Below are 21,111 nucleotides of genomic sequence, written 5' to 3'. Positions count from 1 at the left end.
ATGAGGAACAAGATCAAAGACACATTAGTTCTCTTTGGTCATTATTATACCTCAGAAGTCAGAACATTTTAGATGCCTGCAAGGAATGGCGAAACTTGGGAGGAATATAGCACCCCAGTGACCTATTTCACTACTGAAAATTGCTTTGGATTTCTCTTCGTTCTGGGGTGTGATTTGACTGTTTTTAAAGCTGTGCTGTTGCCCATGTTGAGGTTCAAAATTGTATCAACAAAAATGGATTGACCTGCCAGCAATGATTATTTTCTAAAACATGGGGATGGTTAACAAAATGAGACATTTCTTTGTAACTTGCCACTAAATTAGAATGTTACTCTTTATCTATTAACTTGTTATGGGGTAAATTCTAAATAAAAAAATCACAGTATAAATCTCCCTAGTTGTAATCTTTGACCGTTTTATAGGGTCTCGGCTCGTGGTTGTCATTGTAGTTCTCATTTTAGGGATGGTTTGATCCAGAGACTTCCAGTTGTCGGCAGGACCTGAATTGCACGTGTCTTATTTTGCTCTCTTCCTTGTTGGTTTCATTCTTCAGTTTCACTGCGATGGAAAGACAGCTGCCAGCATCTCTAACCCTATATTCTTCCAGATTCAGGGCCAGTGAGGGGGAAAAAAAAAAAAACCAAAAAAACCTCTCAAAATTTTAATATAATTTCTGAGTCTTTCAGTGGTCCTAACTGAGTCATATGTTATGGTCAGGGGGATGAAATGTGGTGATTGGCATGATCTGAGTCATCATGTGAATATCCCTGAAGTTGGAAGAGAGTTAAGTCTACAGGAAGGATATAGATTGATAGTAGGAGAGAGTGGTTCTGTAAAGGAAAATCTGCACTTTTATTTGGCCTTGTTTTAATCAAATAGGTGCTGAGCATGACAAAACAAGCAAAAAATACAAAAAAAACACCCCTTTTCTTTAGACTACTGTTAGGTTTTGAAGCAGTTTTCTAACAGCGTTAGTAGTATTAACAAGAGAAACAACCATTATAGGTTCTTTAGAGGCACTTTATTAGTCATTAGTCATGACTAATGAGTAATTCTTCTTATTCTTTTTTTTTTTTTTAACTATAAAGCAAACATTTCAAATCTACAATACATGCCACTTAGGAATTTATATCTGAAAGATTTGTTAAAATGTTAAGGGATTTGGGGCAATACTGGTCTTTTCCTCACCACCAGCATCTCAGATAGTAGAGTTGTGCTCCAGTTATATCTATCAATCCTCGAAATTAAAGCTGAATAGATTTTAATTTATATGTTAGTGAATGTTTTCAGTGTCTATATAGGATGTTTTATAGATTGAGTTTCAAAGATTTTAAGCCATGTTACTTCCAGTTTAAAGATTAAAATCTGTTCAGCTTTAGTTTTAGAAGTGGATGTTTTTAGAGCACAACTTTGTTGCCAACCTACTGCTGAAGAATGATACGCAGTGTTTTATAACCATGAAGGCATAGAACATTTGACAAAGTTTAAGGAGATTGCTGATAAAGAAAACTGCATAGGATGTTACCATAAAGAATAATTCAAAAGTCTGTGTAAATTTTAATTACTCAGAATATTTATATTTTCCTGAGATGCTTGAGATAATTTAGATCATAAGACGGATTTGATTTTTAACTGTCTTTAGGTGGGCCATTTGAAGAGAAAGTCTGATGTTTAATTCTATTTAGCCAAGCTCAAAAGGAGTGTATTTATGCTTATTGGTGCCACCAGGCCATGAACTACCACTAGGCTGTAAAGTCTAGAGCAATTGAATGTAGGTGAGTCTTGAGGATTTGCTGTAGTAGAATCACTGCTAAGGCTTTACCCCACTTTCAGTTCTTAGTTCTGTATTTTCTCACTGTCTGGTGGGTGGGTGTCAGGATCTAAGGTTTCCAGGCCACTGAGGACTATTGCAAGGCCTGTGCCATACCAAGACATTCTTCACTGGGTTAATTCACTGGAGAATTATGAATTCAATCAAAAAACACTGTGTGCCTGCTATTTGCTAGGTAGTCATCTAGATGCTGGAGATACAACTATAAATAAAATAGTCTTTTCCTCTTAGAATTTATATTGTTGGGGAAGATAGACAAATATCTGGAACTAACCCTATTTCTACGTTTTGCAAGTATAGCTCTTATGGGGGAACTGAAGGCAAGAAAGGATCCTTTAAGTCACTCTGATTTTTTCAATACTTTAATACAATATTGGATCATAGGGTAATAGTTTGGGTGAAGGTAGATGATATATCCTAAAACTGGTGGTAATTTTTGGTATTGCTATTACACCTTGGACTAAGTTTAGTTGAGTTTAAACTTTTTCTTATTTATTTCTTGAGTATGTAAGACACGTATATGGTACAGAAGTCAAAACGATGTAAACAAGTATCAGGGAAGTCTTGCTTTTATCTGTATTCCCTTCAGCTTGCTCTCACCCCCATAGGTAATCATTTTTATGAGTTTCTGGCTTAACCTTCCAGTGATTCATTTAAATTGCATGAAGTCTTAGGGGGAGGAGAGGAAGACAGAAGGGGGGTGGGGACTAAAGGGAGGAGGTGAATGGTGGGAATGGAGAAGAGCTCCACTTACATAGTGCTTGTGAATGTTGTCTTACTGGTGGTCTTTTTGTCCTACTTACCCACCTCCTAACTCTGAAAAAGGCAATAGCTTAAAAAAAAAAAACACTTTATTTTGGACTAATTTTAAATTTATAGAAAAGTTGCAAAAATAATACAGAGAATTGCCTTCATTCAGTTTTCCCTAATGTTAACATTAGGGGAATAATAAGCAGCTTTATGATAAAATTGGAATGAATGTCATTAAAGAGGAAGCCAAGACAAAGGGCATAAGAGGGTTCATGTGTACATTTACTGCCTTTTCACCAAGATGACATCAATAATTTACTCATAAATGGTTAATTTCCTTTGTTCTAGCTGCTGGGAGCATCTTGTAGTTTAATCACGGTGTAATAAGAATACTTACCTACTGCTTTTGAAATAAATAAAATAAGGGAAAAGGTAAAAAGTTGTACAACCCAAAGTCAGTGCTTTATAGTTGGTTAATTTGTGGAAGAGTTTTTTTTGTTGTTGTTGTAAATCTTCTTATAAAATGCTGCGATGTAGTCAGTTCTGTTTTATCTGTGTGAGTGGAGGGAAGCTTGGAAACAATACTGATACCTTGGGTGAATGTTTGTAGACTCCATTACTGATTTTAGAATCTAGAGCTTGGAGTCAGAAGGTGTCTTGAAGCTGGTTTTGCCAACTTCCTAGATAGTGGAAAGATCTCTTCACCAATATCTATGTATCCACTGTAGATTCAGTCTCTGTCCAAGCCTTGCGCATTGCTTTGTAAAGCAGTCTGTTCCGTTATTATTATTTTTGTCATAAAATTATTCTCTTGAGTTGAAGGATAGATCATTGCTTGCTCTGTCCCCTATAGCAATAGGGGAGTGTAAAGACCAAGTTGTATCAGTTATAATTATAAATACATACACACACACATATATGTGTGTGTGTGTGTGTGTGTGTGTGTATACACACGTATATATGTATATATATATACATGTATATATGTATATATATATACACACATATATAGGAGATAGTGTATGGTATATACCTATGTATATAGGTATAACTCCTTTGCTTTCCTCTGCCTTCTTTCCTTCCTTCTTTTGAGATATGCTGCTCACTTATTATTTACTGTTTTATATTTGGTTTTGTAGGAATGTTGGGATAAAGAGATGAATCACAATAATGAGTAAAACCTAACCTCATGGGGTTGTTATGAGGGTTAAATAAGATCATATGTATGAAGTGTTTAGCACAGTGCATGGCACATGGTAAGCATTTAGTAAGTGCTGATAGTGTAGTGATGGTAATTGTCTCTGTCATCAAGTCTTTTCCTCCTAGATTAATAGGGAAGATAGCTAACCAATGACTTTTAAGACTAGATTGAATGATATAAGTGCTCTAGGAGAGAAGAAGCAAAGTTCTTATTTATTCAAATAAAGGAGCAACTAATTTCAGTTAGAGAGACTCAGGAAGGAGGAATCTTTTCTCCTAAACTTTGAAGTAGAAATGGGATCTCCTTTAAGAAAATGGATTTTAGATCGACGGGGCTAGAATTAACAAAAGCCTGGAGCTAGGACGTGCATTATCTTTTTCATGGGATCTTAAGCATTCATGTGTGACTGAGGGGTTGGCTGTGTGGAAGATCTAGTCTAAAATAAGGATAGGATGTGGAGAGGTCAGATTGTATAGGGCTTTGAAAGCAATATGGAAAGTTTGTACTTCATTCTAGAGACTTTGGGTAATATTTTCAAGTCTTCGAACAGAAGATCAAGATTGCAATCTTACAGCAAAATAGATGTGGTTCTTGTATATAGGTAATTAGTGGTTCCTGTTAATTTAAAATCTTGAGTGAGAGGGCTAATAAAAAATATATAGGAGGAGATAGTTGCTGTAATCCAGGGTATGAAATGGAAACCATTGGCAGATTGTAGAAAAATGAGTCTTTTAGAGTAAGCCCTAGGAACTTTTCATAAATATATTTGGGGCTTTTCATACTTAGAGGATTAAACCAACTTATTAGACAATAACCTTTCCTATTAAAGAATCTTAATCGCTAGATTGGGAGAAAAGATTAGGTTGGTATGTGCATGGAAAGAAAGAACTGCACTTTTCTGGCTGGCTGCACATGTAATTGAAGATGGTCTTACCTTAGTAGATTGGGCTGTCTTTCAGCCTGAAGGGAGAGCTGTAAGCATTTTTTAAAACTGAGCACTTGGGGCGCCTGGGTAGCTCAGTCGGTTAAGTGTCTGACAGCTCAGGTCATGATCTCACGGTTTGTGAGTTCGAGCCCCGCATCGGGCTCTCTGCTGACAGCTCAGAGCCTGGTGCCTGCTTCAGATTCTGTGTCTCCCCCTTTCTGTGCCCCTCCTTTGCTCATGCTGTGTGTCTCTCTGTCTCTCAATGATAAATAAATGTTAAAAAAAAAAGTTAAAAAACAAAACTGAGCACTTGATTTCTGTTTTTAAGTCTGAAAATAATTATCTGACAGAGGGAACTAGCCTTTGGGGATGAATCTGATGGGCACAGACTTGAGCATTGCCAACATCTTCTCTTTTTGGTATGCTATTACTTGGCTGTCTGTTAACTTCCAGTTTTATTGATTTCTACCGTTGCTTATGGAGCATTTGCCTTTTCAACACTTGGGGCTCCAAATGATTTGTGCATCTTAGTTGGAGAAGTTGTTGGGCAGGAGGCCTGATCAGGAAAGAGATTGGGTGGCTGTTGGTCAGGTGAGGATTTAATTTCAGCTCACGACAGTTGGGTTATTGGCTGGCTGGAGTGACCAGTGAGTTGTGTTTTGGCTAAGCATCTTTTCCTGGTCGTACAGATGATCTGGCATCTAGACTGAACAAGCAGCTGGGGTATATGTATGTAAAAACTGCTTGTCTGTTGGTATGAGACGGACTTGCATGTCTCCGGTATCCTTCTGAAGGGAAGAAACAAATTACTACTCGGTTTATGTTCCAGGAAATACTAATGCTCTTTACAGGTAAATAGCACTTATATAACATTTATGCTTTTTGAAAATATTTTATATCTGTTGTCATTTCATGCTCACAACAACCCCATAAAGGAGATGGGGCAGGTATAATTCCTATTTGACAGAGTGGAATAAATAAATCATAAGAGACTGGGTTAAGGTTGCTGGGTTAACAAAGAAATGGGATAGCTTAACTGTATTTCATTTTTGGATTGTAACTTTCAGAAAGTTTTATGAGGAAAAAGCTGAACATGTCCCTCTTTTTTGTTGTTAATTTTTAGCGGCGTCTTAGACACCTTCGGAACATTGCTGCCCGGAATATTGTTAATAGAAATGGCCATCAGCTCCTTGACACCTACTTCACACTTCACTTGTGTAATACCGAAAAGATATACAAAGGTAAGAGAATCTGTGGACTTGCCTACAGATTGTTACATCTCATTTTTATTCTTTGGTAATACAAGTGAGTAACAGTGCCCTCGCTTTGCTATTATTGCTTATTGGGAAGCAAAATTGTCATACTGTCTGAAAATATTTAATGAGCAGTAGTTACATATATCATATATAAAAGAAACAGGGCTTTTGGATAGTTCTTAAATCGATAAATTTATCATTTATTTATGCATGTTAGCTATTAATGTTTTTATTCTAGTTGGTATCATTAAAATATACTATATGAGTCCAGCATACAGTACTAATTTTGTTTTCTTTAAAATATAATTGTTGAAATATTATGGTAAAGTTAGGACCAGTTTATGTCTTCTCATATCGGTAATTCCTTGTGTATATATGGCGTCATTTTTAGAAGAATGCCATGGTTTCCTTGAATTCATTTGTACCTATTGTACTGTGGACTGCTCCATAAGTGACAATTCTGAGAGTAGACCAAATATTTGATTCAAAATCACAAGCACCTTTTGAATACATATTGGATGAAAGGTACTTGGATATAATCCATTGACCTATGTTGGATGGTAGAAGAGAACAAGCACGGTGTATGACAGGAATATTGGATTAGGATTGCAAATACATGCATAGTAGGTCTAGCTCAGCCATTTACTAGCTGTGTGACATTGGACAAAGATCATGTCTTTTTGAACCGCACTTTTCCCATTTGTAAAGTGGAGATGATGCCTTATGAAATTGGCAAGACAGATATTTGTGAGGAACAACTGAGATAAGGTGATAACACTTGGTAAGATGTGATTGAAGGTCTATTTATATTAACAAAAAGTGGCGTTATTTTAATTAGAGGTACTAAAGGCTTATTTGAATTTTGTCCTCTGGCAAAGAAAGATGAAAAACTCAAAACAATGTCTTATCTTTTTGGTTTTAATTACTTTTAAAAACCATTATTAAAACAGTAGTCATTTAACACCTTTTTTTGTTTTTTTTTTTAAATTTCAATACCAGTATATGCTCATTAGGAGATTCAGTCAGGAATTACATAGGGTAGCACAACGCAAATAGCGTTAAAATAATTTTTAAGGGTGAGAAAATAGCATTGTGTGATGTAAACCACCACAATGTAAATAGCGTTAAAACAGTTTTTAAGGGTGAGAAAAAAGACTCTAAATTCTGCCATTGTCATATACTTTTATTTCATTCTTACTTTTCATTGTAAATATTGCATTTCTAAAAAACAGTTATATTAATCTGAATGATTAATGCTAGCTACTATAACAAATACCACAAATCTCAGTGGCATAACATAATACATTTCTTACACTAAGTCCAATGCAGGTGTTCTTTATCAGGGAGGGTATTGGCAGTTGTCCTCTAAGTGGTGACTCGGGTATCCAGGCTTCTTCTATTTTGGAATGCTGCTATCATCAATACATGACTTGGGGCGTGGCAAGAGAGGAGGATCGTTTGAGGGAGATTTTTATAACAGAAATGGCCCCCATAAATTCCATCACATTCCATTGGCCATAAATCAGTAGTGTAGTCCTTTTTAGATGAAGAAAGGACTGGGATATGTTATCTTCCTATGTGTCCAGAAGGAAAAGGGAACAGTTTGGTTATTATTTGTCCTAGGGGTGTAAGCATTTTTTCAGACCTTAATACATTTGGTCTCCTGCTCACTAACAGGTTTTATCATTAGCAATATATGACAATGCCAGAGTGTTTAAAATTTTTGATATGTTTCTATATAATTAGTCCTTGATTATCTTCATAAAATTTATATGTTCTTGGTCCAGTGTTCTCTTTGATAATAGTAATTCACATAGTACTTAGCACATTTTAGGTATTTGGTGATTTGTAATGTTAACAATTGTAGTAGTTTCTTTTATTTTTTTTTTTAAACGTTTGTTTATTATTGAGAGACAGAGAGACACAGAGCATGAGCAGGGGAGGGGCCGAGAGATGGAGAGACACAGAATCCGAAGCAGGCTCCAGGCTCTGAGCTGTCAGCACAGAGCCCGATGCGGGACTCAAACCCACAAACTGCAAGATCATGACCTGAGCCGAAGTTGGATGCTTAACCGACTGAGCCACCCAGGCACCCCCCACCCTTTTTTTTTTTTTTTTTTAAACAATTGTAGTAGTTTCTAAGAAGAGAGTAGTCATGGGTCTGGTTGATGACCATCTTGCAAAAAAGTTGTCTAAGAGATGCCATGGAAACAAAATGACTTTTTTTTTTTTCCTTCTAGCTCAGATTACATCTTGAGTTTAGAAGTTAAAAGTTCCCTCAATGAAATGCTCATTCTCATAGTTAGGGAATAGCTGGTATAGACCACAGGGAAGTCTCTGTTAGTGGTGGAGTCTGTCACTAATTGGCAAGTCCCTTAGCTAGGACATTTAGTTCCTCTTGTGAGCTTTGCTTAATTTATCCCTAAAATAAGTGAACTGATAATTCTGAGAGTTAATGCCTACTCCAAAATGTCATGGTTGAATGAAGTCTATCTATGGTCCTCTTTTGGAGGACAAGTCGGACTTTATAACTTTTAACAACCATAGGAGTAACTGGGAAGCTCTTTCCTTAGGAAGCCTAGTTAATCCACCTTACCTTATTGGACCTCTGATGAGAAGCCCAGATATTCATTTCCTGATCATTATGTGGCCCTCGGTGTAGGATGCCACGATAGAGGGCCATTTGGTTCCTCTCACAAAACCACTCGTACCACCTGTTTAGTGGCATCATTTCTTAGTTTTAAAAGAAAGGTTTTTTTTTTTTTTTTTACTGGGGAGAATATTTGAAATACTGATTTCTAAGTTATTCTTTTATTTTGGCTGAATTCACAGCAGATCCTAAGAAGTTATGTGTGAGATTTTTTGGCTTTTGACATCTTTTAGTGCTCTTGGGAGATTGCCTACTTTTTAGGTAGTTCAAATCGTCACATCCCCAAAGAACAAAGCCTTGTGTTAATGGATGAAGAGCTAGGTTCTAATTGTGATTCCCTCTTAAACTTGGAATTTTTATAAAATCAATTTTGTTCTTTAGACATAGTTCTTTTTTCATCCACAAAATGTTGAGTGCCTCTCCTCTTCTGGAATGCCTGCCAGCTATTTTGAAGACATCAGAAGATTAACTCTATATAATCCAGAAGATTTTAGGTTAGTTTTGTTCACTGCACTTGAAACAATGCTTGGCACATAGTAAACCCTCGTATATTTTTTTCATTTAATTGTTTGAATAGCTAATGCAGTCATGGTTCAAAATATATATAAAGGCTTAAACTCTTTCTTTCACCTGTCCCATTCCCTAGTTTTTTACCCCAGCCTAAAAACTACTGTTCTACATTTCTTGTTTCTCTTTTCTGTGATTCTTTATGCAAATACAACTAAAAATAGTACAAAACTACATATATTTCTCTGCTTTCCATTTTTCACCTAAAATGCCTTAGACGTTTTTCCATATTGGTTCACAGAGAGCTTCCGTAATTTTTTTTTTTCTGAATATTTTTGCATTGAGTAGATGTACCAGAATTTATTTAACTGGCCTCTGTTGGTGGGCATTTAGGTGGTTCTTGTCATATGCACAGTACTGCTTTGACTAACTTCATAAGTACGTTATTTTGTATGAGTGCTAGTTTAGCTATGGGGTAAATTTCCAAGAAGTGGAAGTACAAAGAATGCGTACTTATAGTTTTGGTAGATATTGCAAAACTGTCTTTGTTTACATTCCCACTTGGTATGTATGAGTGGCTTTTCCCTTACAGGCTCACCAATAGACTGTGCAATCAAACTTTTGAATTTCTGCCGATCTGATAGGTGAAAAATAATTTTATAGTAACCTTTAAGTTTGTATTCCTCCTTTATGAGTGAGGTTGAGGTACTAAAAAAAGCATTTGTTGAATGAATGGAATGCTGCATAACAGCCAAAACATGCCATTGAAACCATGCTGTACATTCTCTAATAGCTTTGTTTTTGTTTTTGTTTTGTTTTATTTTTAGGTCTTACTTAGCATGGATAGAGAAGCATTTGTATCTAATCATCCCTTTCATGTAGAAATAGGTCTTGGATGACTTGAAAATTTACTTGTCGAATAGTTTTGCTTAAATTGAGTTAATAAAAATTAATAGAACTGTGTTAATAAAAATTATAGTTTATAAAGTGTTTTTGATTCGCTATTTCATTTGAGCCTCACAGTAACCTTGTTATCTTCCATGTGTCATTGTCCTTTGAAAGGTGAAGGAACCATGTGGCCCAAAAGGTTAATTGACTTGTCCCGGATAAAGCTGATAGGTAGATTGGGGATTGGAACTATGTTTTGGCTCTGAATTCTCCTCCATTCACTATTTTGTTTTGCATCATGCTGCTAATTTTATTGAAACTATTTTAGGTGTAACAGAATGGTGAACAGTGTAGGCCCATGTTAGACATTGCCCTGTACTCCATGATTTTGTATGTGGCTTTTTTGTTGACCTCTCTCCATTTAAATTAGCAAGCCTGTTTTGAAGGTCTAATGGAGAAAGCCTATTATTTAGTTTCTTTTATACATATATTTCGTCAGCACAGTTTTGGAAGAAATAGTGATACTCCTCTTAGAGCTAAAGGTATATATTTTGGGAACTGTTTAGACACTTTGCAGATTAAATTGAGGAATTCTCTCTAAAGAAAAGAGGAATATCTTTTTTTCCCATTGATTTTAAAGTAGTACATGCTTGCAATAAATTCAAACAATACAAAAATAAATTAAGTATAACGTGAAAGTACTTTGTAATAAAAAAACATTTTTTAAGCCCTTGTAGTTTTTCCCCCTAAAAATAAACATGCTACACATAAAGTAGAATACACCCATACCCACACACACACCTACACACATAAACTTTTATAGTTAATTTATGGTTGGAGTAATTGATTAATCATATGGGAAAAATGAAAAGAATGATACTTAGGGTTGTCTAATGTTGGGATTTTCACAAGTAAGTTTGTAAATTGGTACAGTACTTTTAGAGAACAACATGGTAATATCTACTAAACACAAACTATTTTTCCTTTAATCTTGCATTTTACTTCTAAATGTTTATCTTATAGATTCAAGGGTCTAGAATATATATCTCTAAATGATTGTTTGTTTATAACTTACTTGAAATATCTAAAAATTACCAGTAACCTGAATGTTCATCAGTAGAGAAGTCCTTTTAAAAACAATTAGAATTATCCCTTTTCTTTTTTTTTCTTTAAATGTTCATTTATTTTTGAGAGAGAGAGAGAGAGAGAGCGCGCGCGCAGGGGAGGGACAGAGAAAGGAGGGAAACACAGAATCTGAAGCAGGTTCCAGGCTCTGAGCTGTCAGCATAGAGCCTGACATGGGGCTTGAACTCATGAACCACGAGATCATGACCTGAGCCAAAGTCAGATGCTTGACTGACTGAGCAGCCAGGCACCCCAGAATTATTCCTTTTCTTATTTTAAATAATTGTTCAAAATAGAAAAATAGAAACTGCCAAGTAGAAAAAGTTAGCAGCCTAATTCTGTCACCTAAGATAAACATTATTAACATAATTATAAAAATTTGGATCCTGTTGTAAATTTTATTTTGGAACTTTTTCCCCTACTTAATACATTGTGACTATCTCTCCACGGAATAAAATAATCATCCTTATCTTTTTAATCTTTTTTAAGAAAGACAAACCTACAGTAATATAAGTAGTATATCAAGAAGTGCTTTAACCAGAGCTTGCCCATTGGAGTTTTATGTGTGCATAGGCCTGCTATTCATTTATTGCCTGACTAGTCCTAAGCTTCAGTCACGGACTTCTTTGACATGTTTCACTATATTTGAGTTTCATCTATAATGTTGCATACTTTATATGTTTAAGTTCCTTATTTTTAAACTTATGTCTAAGTAAAATTGTTCATTTAATTACGAAATATTTATTGAGTGTCTGCTCTGTGCCAGGAATGGTTTTACGTGCTGAGGAGACAGCAGTTGTACAAAACAATTGCTCCTGTCCTTTCAGAGCTTACAATTGGGGGTTGATGAATATAAGAAACATAAATTCAAATACGTAAGAAAAAAGTAAGTGTGTCCGTGTATCACCTAAAATCATCTCAAGTACCAGTGGTTTGTGCATCACACCTGGGAAATTTCTCTTATAGCAACACAAGGATACCAGGGTCCTTGTAAGCTCTTGAGAGACAGAGCATCACAATGGTGACTTCAGCAGGGTCCGAAGAGGCGATGTTTGTGTGAATATCTGAGACATTTCTCTCTTGATTGTGCCTTCAGGTTTTGTTAACATGTACAATACGCATGAAGGTTTGTAGAATCATGAAATTTCAAAGCTTGCAAGAGGACCTTTGCTTATTAGTCTAATTCTCTAAGTTGTCTAATGAGAAATGGGCTCAAGGAGATTAAAGAGACAGAATGTTAATGACAGGTAGAAGTAGAACTTAGGTTACCTGGTTGCTAGATCATTGTCCATTCCACAATACTGTGATGGATGATCATATTAGAGATGTTTGAGAAAAACAGAGCAGATGGAATCAGTTTTTGCAGAGTGGCCATAAGGTAGGAGAGAAGAAACTCTAAACTTCTAAGGGCTCAAATTTGTATCTGGGGTAAAATTTACTAAATTAAATCTTAACAAGCTTTGATTTTTCTTTATTAATGTTTTTTCCTTTAAAATCTTTTAATTTATGTTTATTTTTTTGCAGAAAAATAAATTATTTTTGTAGAAAATATAGGGAAATTAGATCCCTTGAAAATATTATAAATGTTTTACTGGAACAAATGTTAAAAATTTGCAGGATTAAGAGTTAATGAGCTTATTTTCTTTCATAACACTTATTGTTTTTTTTCTTCTTTTCCAGAATTTTATAGAAGTGAAGTGATTAAGAATTCCTTGGTAAGTTTGATTTCTGACAGGTACACTGACTAACCCTACAACTCCTGTTTCAGAAAATGCTGAGGCAGAAGTTCAAATTCAGTTCTGGTATTATGATACTTCTACAGTTAAATCTTCGCTTACTTATTGCTTAAATTTTCATTGATTTATTTTGCTGTATGTTTTGTGCTTAGAAAATGCCTGGCACATAGTAGGTGCTTGATAAATGTTTGCTGAAGGAACTGATATTTTCTCTGTTAAAACTTCAAAATTTTTTTTAACTCAAATTCTATAATTCTGTCAGTTCTATTTACTGTAGAGGTTTTTGTTTTTTGTTTTTGTTTTTTTTTTTTACTCTTTGTGTTAACCAAACATAATAAATGATGTCTTTGTTTAGATATAGTTCTTACAAATTTCATGTTAGGGCCATTGTATAGATCCTTCCACTTGTTTTTTAGTGATGTCATTGCTAAGTTAGAAAGTTGGAAGCATCCTACTTTTGATAATGTGTACTTGAGATATTTGTATGAATGGCTCCGTTTATTGGGCCATGTTGATAAAAAAAAGAGCTTTATGGTAAATATCATATCCTTTTAATGGTCCAAGACCATACCGGATTTGGCCCGTGTTCACTTTTCCCTCCTTATCTCTTAATACTTTTCCTTACCTACTGTGTTCCAGACATACCTCATTTGTTCAGTGCTTCACACATGCAAAGCTTGTCTTATTTCTTATGTCCCCAGCTCTTTGTTTCGCTGAAGAAGTCTTTGAGGTCTCAGTGATAGAACTTTGGCTAGCCTTTCTATGACTATTCCATTGAAAGTGGTTCCCTTTCTCCTAGTCACTCTTTTTACATCACCTGTTTTATTTTCTTTAGAGCATTTATCACTCTTGGAGAGCATTTATCACTCTTGGAAATTCTTATTCACTCATTTGTTTGTGTTGGTTGTCTATCTCCCACCTACTAGAGAACACAACCATGAGAGCAAGGACCTTGCCCAGAGTCTAGAATATTATAGATGTTCAGCAAATACTTGTTAGATGAATAAATAGATATCAATGATGTGTTGTGTTTACAGAATCCTTTTACGTATGTATTCCATTTTGGTTCTTAGAACATTCTGTAAGGTGGATGGGGTAGGTCTGAAGAAAATGACATCCAGAGAGGCCCAACAAGTTTTGCAGTCACATGCAGGACCAGATCCCAAGTACAGACCTCTGTCTTGAGGTCTCTGCTACTCTTTCCTCTTTGTTAAGCTGCCTTCTAAATGTTTCTAAAATAGCATAATAAATTTGGCTTCTAGGTCAGTTTCCTTGAGCCCACCTCGGAGGAGCTCCAAATCCCCAGTATCGCTCTTACTCTACATATATTCAATGACATATGAATTCATGCCTGACGTATTGTAGCTAATGAGTCAATACCAGTTTCTCTTCCTCTCTTGGCTCAGGTGAAAATAAAAATGTCCTACAGAGCAGGGAGAGCTAGGGTAGAGTGGGTGGTTTAAGGGGCAGATAGAATAGAATTTCACCTTGATTTATTCTACCCCCACCCCCTTTGATAATCAAAACTCTTGTCGGGAATGATTTTACAATGTCCCATTGCTTTTTCTCTGGATTTGTGTCATAATGGACCCTGTGCTAATAGTGCTCCTTTAGTGTATTGTTCTTCATAATTGGTTTTGTATTTACTTGCTGTCATTTGACTTTCAAGTTCTTATTTCTAAACATCATCTCTTTGAATGTAAACTCTTCGCCTCTTTTTGGCTCCTAGCTTCCATTGCTTCTGAATTGCCTGTGAGGCTGTGATATCTTCATCCCTGGTGTACTTAGATTGAATACATGTTTTATAAAAATATTGTAGAATGGATTTCAGACAAGGGAGAGGTTTGGACAAAAGACTTCCAAAGTCCTTTCAACTTACAGTTTGTACTGCAGTTGTTTCATGGGTATAGCACTTACAGCATTTGCTTACATTGTAATTGTTCATGAACGTTTCATCTCCCAAAGAAGATGAAAGCTTTGGGAGGTGGAGACTGCTTGACTATCTTTATGTCCCTCTAGCTCCCAGTGTACTTCTTGGGAGTTGTTTGATAAATGTTGATTTGTTGATGTTTCCTTTTAAGGATATGCTTTGAGATTATGGTATTTCTGGCAAGGGTTGTTCTTTCTTTAATAGCTTAATATAGGTTTGATAAACTGCAATTCATTTCTTTTTTTTTTGGAAAGGACTCTTCCTTCTTTGCTTTTTGCTAAATCATTGTGACTAGTTCAGATTAATGGGCATTGGGTACTATAGGAATCAACAACTCTCAGAGAATATGCTGGAAATGGCACATTGTCACTTCTCTCCTTGCGTTTCTGAAGAACCACAGATAAGCAGAATTTGTTGTTTTTTTTCCCTGCTTAGGAGTTTGTGATTTAAAAAAAAATTTTTTTTTTTAACATTTTACTTGTTTTTTGAAAGACAGAGACAGAGTGTGAGCGGGGGCAGGGTAGAGAGAGAGAGGGAGACACAGAATCCAAAGCAGGCTCCAGGCTCTGAGCTGTCAGCACAGAGCCTGATGCGGGGCTTGAACTCACGAACTGCGAGATCATGACCTGAGCCGAAGTCAGACACTTAGCCAACTGAACCACCCAGGGGCCCCAGGAGTTTGTGATTCTTAAGCTACTGTAATATTTGCTGAATAGAGTTAGTGACTTAATGCTCTTATTCCTCCTGGTTACCGGTTATGTGTGGCACATAGAAGGTGCTCAGCAAATGTTTCTTAATGAATAGACTCCTCTAGTAGTACGTTTATTGACTGACTTCGAAGGCATATCCTGCACCCCCAGTCTTCAGTTAGCTATTAAAGATTAGGAAAGGTAATGCTTCATTTATTTCTAGCTGAAGCTTTGGGTAAATTTTCACTCTGGTGAACTAAGTTGAATTCTGGTGAGCTTGTGAATATTCGTTTTAACTCCTGTAACTTTAAGGCTTCAGCTCTTTTCCCTAGGTTTATAGTTTTAGTTTGGTCCCCAGACCAGAGTGGCCGGTTTTGCCATTGTGATGTCAAAGGAAATAGGAAAAATGGCTACAGGGTTGAAAAGTGTTTTTGCCCAAATATTAGATTAAGCTGTCCTTAGGTACCTATCTGTGCATCTTTCTGACTCTGGAATACAGTGTTCTGTGCACTGCCCAGTACATGTGTCACTGGCCACATGTGGCTGCTGAGCACTTGAAATGCGGTTAAGTAATACTGGGGAACTAAATTTTAAATTTTATTTAATTTTAATTTAAATAGCCACAAGTGGCCAATGGATAGTGTATTGGACAGCACAGCCTGGGTGCTTTGAAAAGCTTTCTTATAATTTGTAACATTAGCAGGAAGAGATTTCCCTTTTTGTGTGCTCTGAGAAAACAAAACTTTATACTTCTACTACTAATACCATTCTTAAAAAAAACTTTTTTTTTAATGTTTGTTTATTTTTGAAAGAAAGAGAGAGCGAGCGAGCGAGCACGGGCAGGGTAGGGGCAGAGAGAGAGGGAGACACAGAATCCGAAGCAGGCTCCAGGCTCTGAGCTGTCAGCATGGAGCCCAAGGCAGGGCTCAAACTCATGAACCGTGAGATCATGACCTGAGCCGAAGTCGGATGCTTAACTGACTGAACTACTCAGGTGCCCCCCCCCCCCCTCCCTGCCCACCACCAGTATCATTCTAAAGATGTAAGAGCTGTTCATATGGTTGTTTTAGCTGCTTTAATATATATGATAAACCTTATAAAGGCAGGGACATTTTTATAACCTCTGTAGTCATTGTATTGTGTTTGGTTTGTATTTGGCAAACAAGTAAGAAAAGAGAAAATAGCCTAATCCTAGTTGTCAGTTGTAAGATTTACCATTTTTTCATGTTCACCCAGAAAAATAAACACTTCTAATTAAACTGAAACACAGGGCTTTTGTAATAGTCCTGGATGAGTTTTGATTCAATCTTCCTAGCTTCTTGTTACTTTGAAATTTCTTTTACCTTTCCAAGGTATTTATTTAGTAGTCTTTCCTTCCTTTAGGTGTACTGTTTGACCTGTGATGGAATCTTTTGTAGGTATCTCGGTAATAAAATACAAATATGCTTCCTTAATCTGTGGGAATTTCATTACATCTTACAGAAAAGGATGGATGAGGGTTTTTTCTTCATCGACAAATACTTGCTTCTCTAATACCAAATTCATGATTTGTTGCTCTGTGTCTATGCCTTCTTGTCTACATAAGAACAATACTTTTTATTGAAACTTAACATACATAAAGAAGAGTTTACATATCTTAAGTATACAACTGGATGAATTTTCTGAAATTCGTGTAACCACCACGCAGGTCCAGAAATAGGATATTGCCCCAGAAGCCCTCTCATGCCTTCTTCAGTTACTGCTGCTGTCCTAACATCATAAATTAATTTTACCTACTTTTAAGCTTTATAGAAATGAAATCATACAGTATGCACTCTTTTGTGTCTGACTTCCACTTTATAAGAGTCTCAACTGTATATTGTAAGTCATTCATATTGTAGGTATATTTGTAGTTTGTTTATAATATTGCATTGTGTGAATGTACCAGAATTTATCCATTTTTCTCTTGATAAGCATTTGGTTAGTTTCTAGTTTTGAGCTAATATGAATAGTGCTGGCGTGAATATTCTCCTGTGTATCTGTTGGTTGAACATGTGTGGACGTTTCTGTTGAGATACATATCTAGGAGTGGGCCTGCAGGGAGTATGCATGTGACCCCCTTGAGTATATGATGCCAGACAGCTTTCCCAGATTATTGTTTCATTTGCAGTCTGGCCAACAGTCTATGAGAGTTCTGGGTTATTCTACATTGTTGCAATCACTTGCTGCTCTTTCAATCTTTGAATTTAAAATTTTGATAGATATTATGTACAGGGTTTTTTGTTTGTTTGTTTCAGTTTACATCAGGAGAGAGATTTTAAATGCCAATCAAACTCAGCATGGGTAGTGCCAACAGTGTGCCTAACTTAAAAGAGCTGATATTAACAACTATTTTTGAGGTTGTGCTTGTAGAGACAGTGACTCTTGATGACTGCCACCTGGTGGTCAAAAGTTATAGAACCTTATCGATCTTAACATTTCTAAAATTAAAGTTCATCTTACAAAGCGAAGGCGAGTGCATGTTAGAATTGATCATAAATTGGGGGTGCCTGGGTGGCTCACTGGTTTAAGCATTTGACTCTTGACTTTGACTCAGGTCATGATCTCTCGGTTAGTGAGATCGAGCCCTGTGTCAGGCTCCACGCTGGAGCCTGCTTAAAATTCTCTCTCTCCTTCTCTCTCTGCCCCTTCCCCGCTCTCTCAATCTCTCTCTCTGCTTCAAAAATAAAGAATTGATGATAAATTGGACTATGTTAGATGGTAATAAAGATAATGGAGTAAAATAAAGCAGAATCCGAGAGTATCTGGCAGGCTGGGTTGCTGTTTTTCTCTGGTAGTCACATAGATGAAATCATTTGAACAGATAATTGAAAGAAGTGAGGGAACAGGCTATGTACCTATATGGGGAAGGACTGTTGCAGGCCAAGAAACAGGAAGGTACAAAAGCAGGAGTGTACCTGAGGTTTTCAAGAACTGGCTGAGAAGCTAGTATGGCTATGTGGGGTGGGATGAGCAGGGGTGGTTTGAAGTCTTGCTCAGCAAGTATGACAACAGGGGCAAAGGAACAGAGGATCAGGGCCACAGAGGAAATGACCTGGAGAGATAGGAGATGATGGTTAAGGTCTGGTTAGCAGGAGAGAGATTTGGGCAAGGGTGCAGTTACACGTCACACAAAACTAGGAGTATTTGGTAGGCAAAGTCACTCAACTATTTCATTTATCTATTTTCTATTGTCCGTAGCATAGTGCTTCATCCAAAGAAGTCCAACAAATGTCTATCGCATTGAGTAATGAATAATCCACCTTTGACAGGCTAGATGGTAGAGATGTGTCTCCAAGTTACAAGTCAAGAGTCATGGTTTGTTCTCAGATACATTTAGCGTAGAACAGCTAGTCGTCATTGTGTGCTTTAACTTTAAAGGTCTCTAGTTCAGCTAGCATGTCACACCCTCCAAACCATTTGTTAACTCTTGGATTTTTTTTTTTTTTTTTTTTTTTTTTTTTGGTTTAGGAGAAGGCTAGATTGAAGGGTCCTTGGTTAATTAATAACTAAAATGATTGAAGCAACAAGAATGGAGGTACCCAGATTCTCTAACATTGATTTTATATGTTTACAAAAGTACAGATGAGTTGTATAATGAACCCACGTGCACCTATCTTTAACAGTTATAAAGTTGGTCATTAGATACTTTTGCCAAAAGGGAGTTTTTAAACTTTGATCACAAAATTAAGAGTTTCATGGTAGGAGTAAGAGTGGTGCTAGTTTACATGTGGGTTGAAATTTCCCTGTATCTGTGTGTTTCTTTAATAAATAAGAGGCATCAGTTATTAAGTACCCACCTGTGATTCAAGTAGCGTGTTGGATGCGTGATGTACATTTTTTCTTACCCTGATAGCAGTGCTACAAGGTAAGATACGTGCTGCTTTGGTAGTTAGGGAAACTGAGGTTCAGACAGGCTGAGGAACTTGCTCTAGGCCCCTAGGCTGGTAGTGACTGGTAAAACCAGAGGGCCCCATTCTTTTACAGCATTGTGCTGCCTCCCTTTACGTCACATTTCCTTCAGCTTCCTTCCTTCAACTGATTAAATATTCGCTAGAGGTCTAGTGGAGGTCAGTGATAGGCCTTATAATTGAATAAACAAAGTTCTAGAGCCTATATTTTTAGAGAAAGCATGTGACATAATTATCAGAACCATAAACTTTGGTTGGAATGTTGACTGCCTGAGCTGTTTCAAATCTTTGGGGAAAAAACCGACTTCACGGTATAAATATTTTTTATGAGTTACTGAGTGATTGTCAAACCAAGTTTATGTTTCAGTTGAATTGTGACCAGATGAATTAGCACTTCATCTCTGTGGGTACGTGCACGTGAGAAGAGAGCTGGATCCTCTTGATTTATGCCAAATTATGTTATCCAGTGTTAAACTGCATCATCAGCAGGGGTTTCTAACTTCTGTCTGGTCAACTACATGAGCTGGAGGGAGACTAGGATAATTGACACATGCAATCATAGTACCAGGGAACAACAGGATTTTTTGAAAACATGGAGGAGTATTATTTATCTCAGTTAAGAGAGGATGGCTAGGAAAGGTTTCTGAGAGAAAGGAAGTCCTAAGTTGAGATGTGACGGGGGAGTAGAGGTGAATTAGAGGGAAAGAGAGCTGAGTGGGCTGAGAAAGAACTACTACTTACAAAATCAGCATGCAGTTCCCAAGAGTTACCGTGTATTTTTTGAGAAATTTAATGATTTAAGTTGTGTTTCTTTTTAATTTTTTTTGACATTTATTTTTGAGCAGAGAGAGACTTGAGAGACAGAGCACGAGTGGGGGAGAGGCAGAGAGGCAGAGGGAGACTGAGAATTGAAGCAGGTTCCAGGCTCTGAGCTCTAAGCTCAGAGCCCAATGCAGGGCTCGAACCCACAAGCCATGAGATCATGACCTGAGCTGGAATCAAGGGTCAGATGCTTAACCGACTGAGCCACCCGGGCACCCCTTAAATTGTTTCTTATGAGGATACATTTGTTATTGAGTGATAAGAACAATGATATTTTGCGAATGTTTTGAAATTTTTGTACAAGTGTGTTTCTTTAATAAATAAGCAGTCATTGAGCACTGTTCTGGGGAAATTGTCCTGGTAAAATAATGATTTTGGATTGTCTTGTGGGTAGTTAGTAGGCAGGGAGCTTTTCAAAGCCATAAATATCCTGATATTTTGCCACTGTATTTTTAGTGAATACGGTATAGGTTCCTAGATGATCTTAGTATTTGAATAATTTGTTCTATCTAGAAAATGGGCTGACATGCGTAGGTTAAACATAAATAAAAATCATCTGGGTCTTTATAGTAATAAAGTGCACGGGCAATAAAGTCTTTGAATGTCTGGTAGGCTTTTTTCTGCCTGTGTCTGAATGTACAGACTCAGGAGTTACCGCTCATTGTCTGGCAGCTATTTTGTGAAAGTATAAAGGAAAGTCATTATAATGAGAAGGCTGACAATAGCTGTGCTGGGTTACTGCTGTGTTGGCTTAGAAAGGAAACCCAGCTCATCTGTTTAACCATGTGATGTAATGTAAGAACACTAGCCTCACCTTCAAAGGCTTCTAATATGTTAAAAAAATTTTTTTTAATGTTTATTTATTTATTTTG

At 36.6% G+C, this 21,111-nt stretch overlaps 1 protein-coding gene across 8 annotated transcripts in view; it reads left to right on the top strand.

Moving 5' to 3' along the window:
• UVRAG (UV radiation resistance associated) overlaps positions 1–21,111 on the top strand; it is a 300,321-nt gene that overhangs the window by 25,082 nt on the left and 254,128 nt on the right. For 7 of the 8 annotated variants that reach the window (XM_045038710.1, XM_045038712.1, XM_045038709.1 and 4 more), the window contains exons 2-3: positions 5,831–5,948; positions 12,814–12,848. In XM_045038710.1, the coding sequence (XP_044894645.1) occupies positions 5,831–5,948; positions 12,814–12,848 (153 nt within the window). Of the gene's footprint in view, positions 1–5,828; positions 5,949–8,994; positions 9,108–12,813; positions 12,849–21,111 lie in introns of those variants that run through there. The other variant, XM_045038708.1, reaches the window with a different exon arrangement.

This window comes from Felis catus, chromosome D1 (assembly GCF_018350175.1).
Source record: "Felis catus isolate Fca126 chromosome D1, F.catus_Fca126_mat1.0, whole genome shotgun sequence".
In the NCBI taxonomy this organism is placed as follows: domain Eukaryota; kingdom Metazoa; phylum Chordata; class Mammalia; order Carnivora; family Felidae; genus Felis; species Felis catus.
Note: the sequence above shows the minus strand (reverse complement) of the source record. Positions and strands in the feature narration are given on the sequence as shown.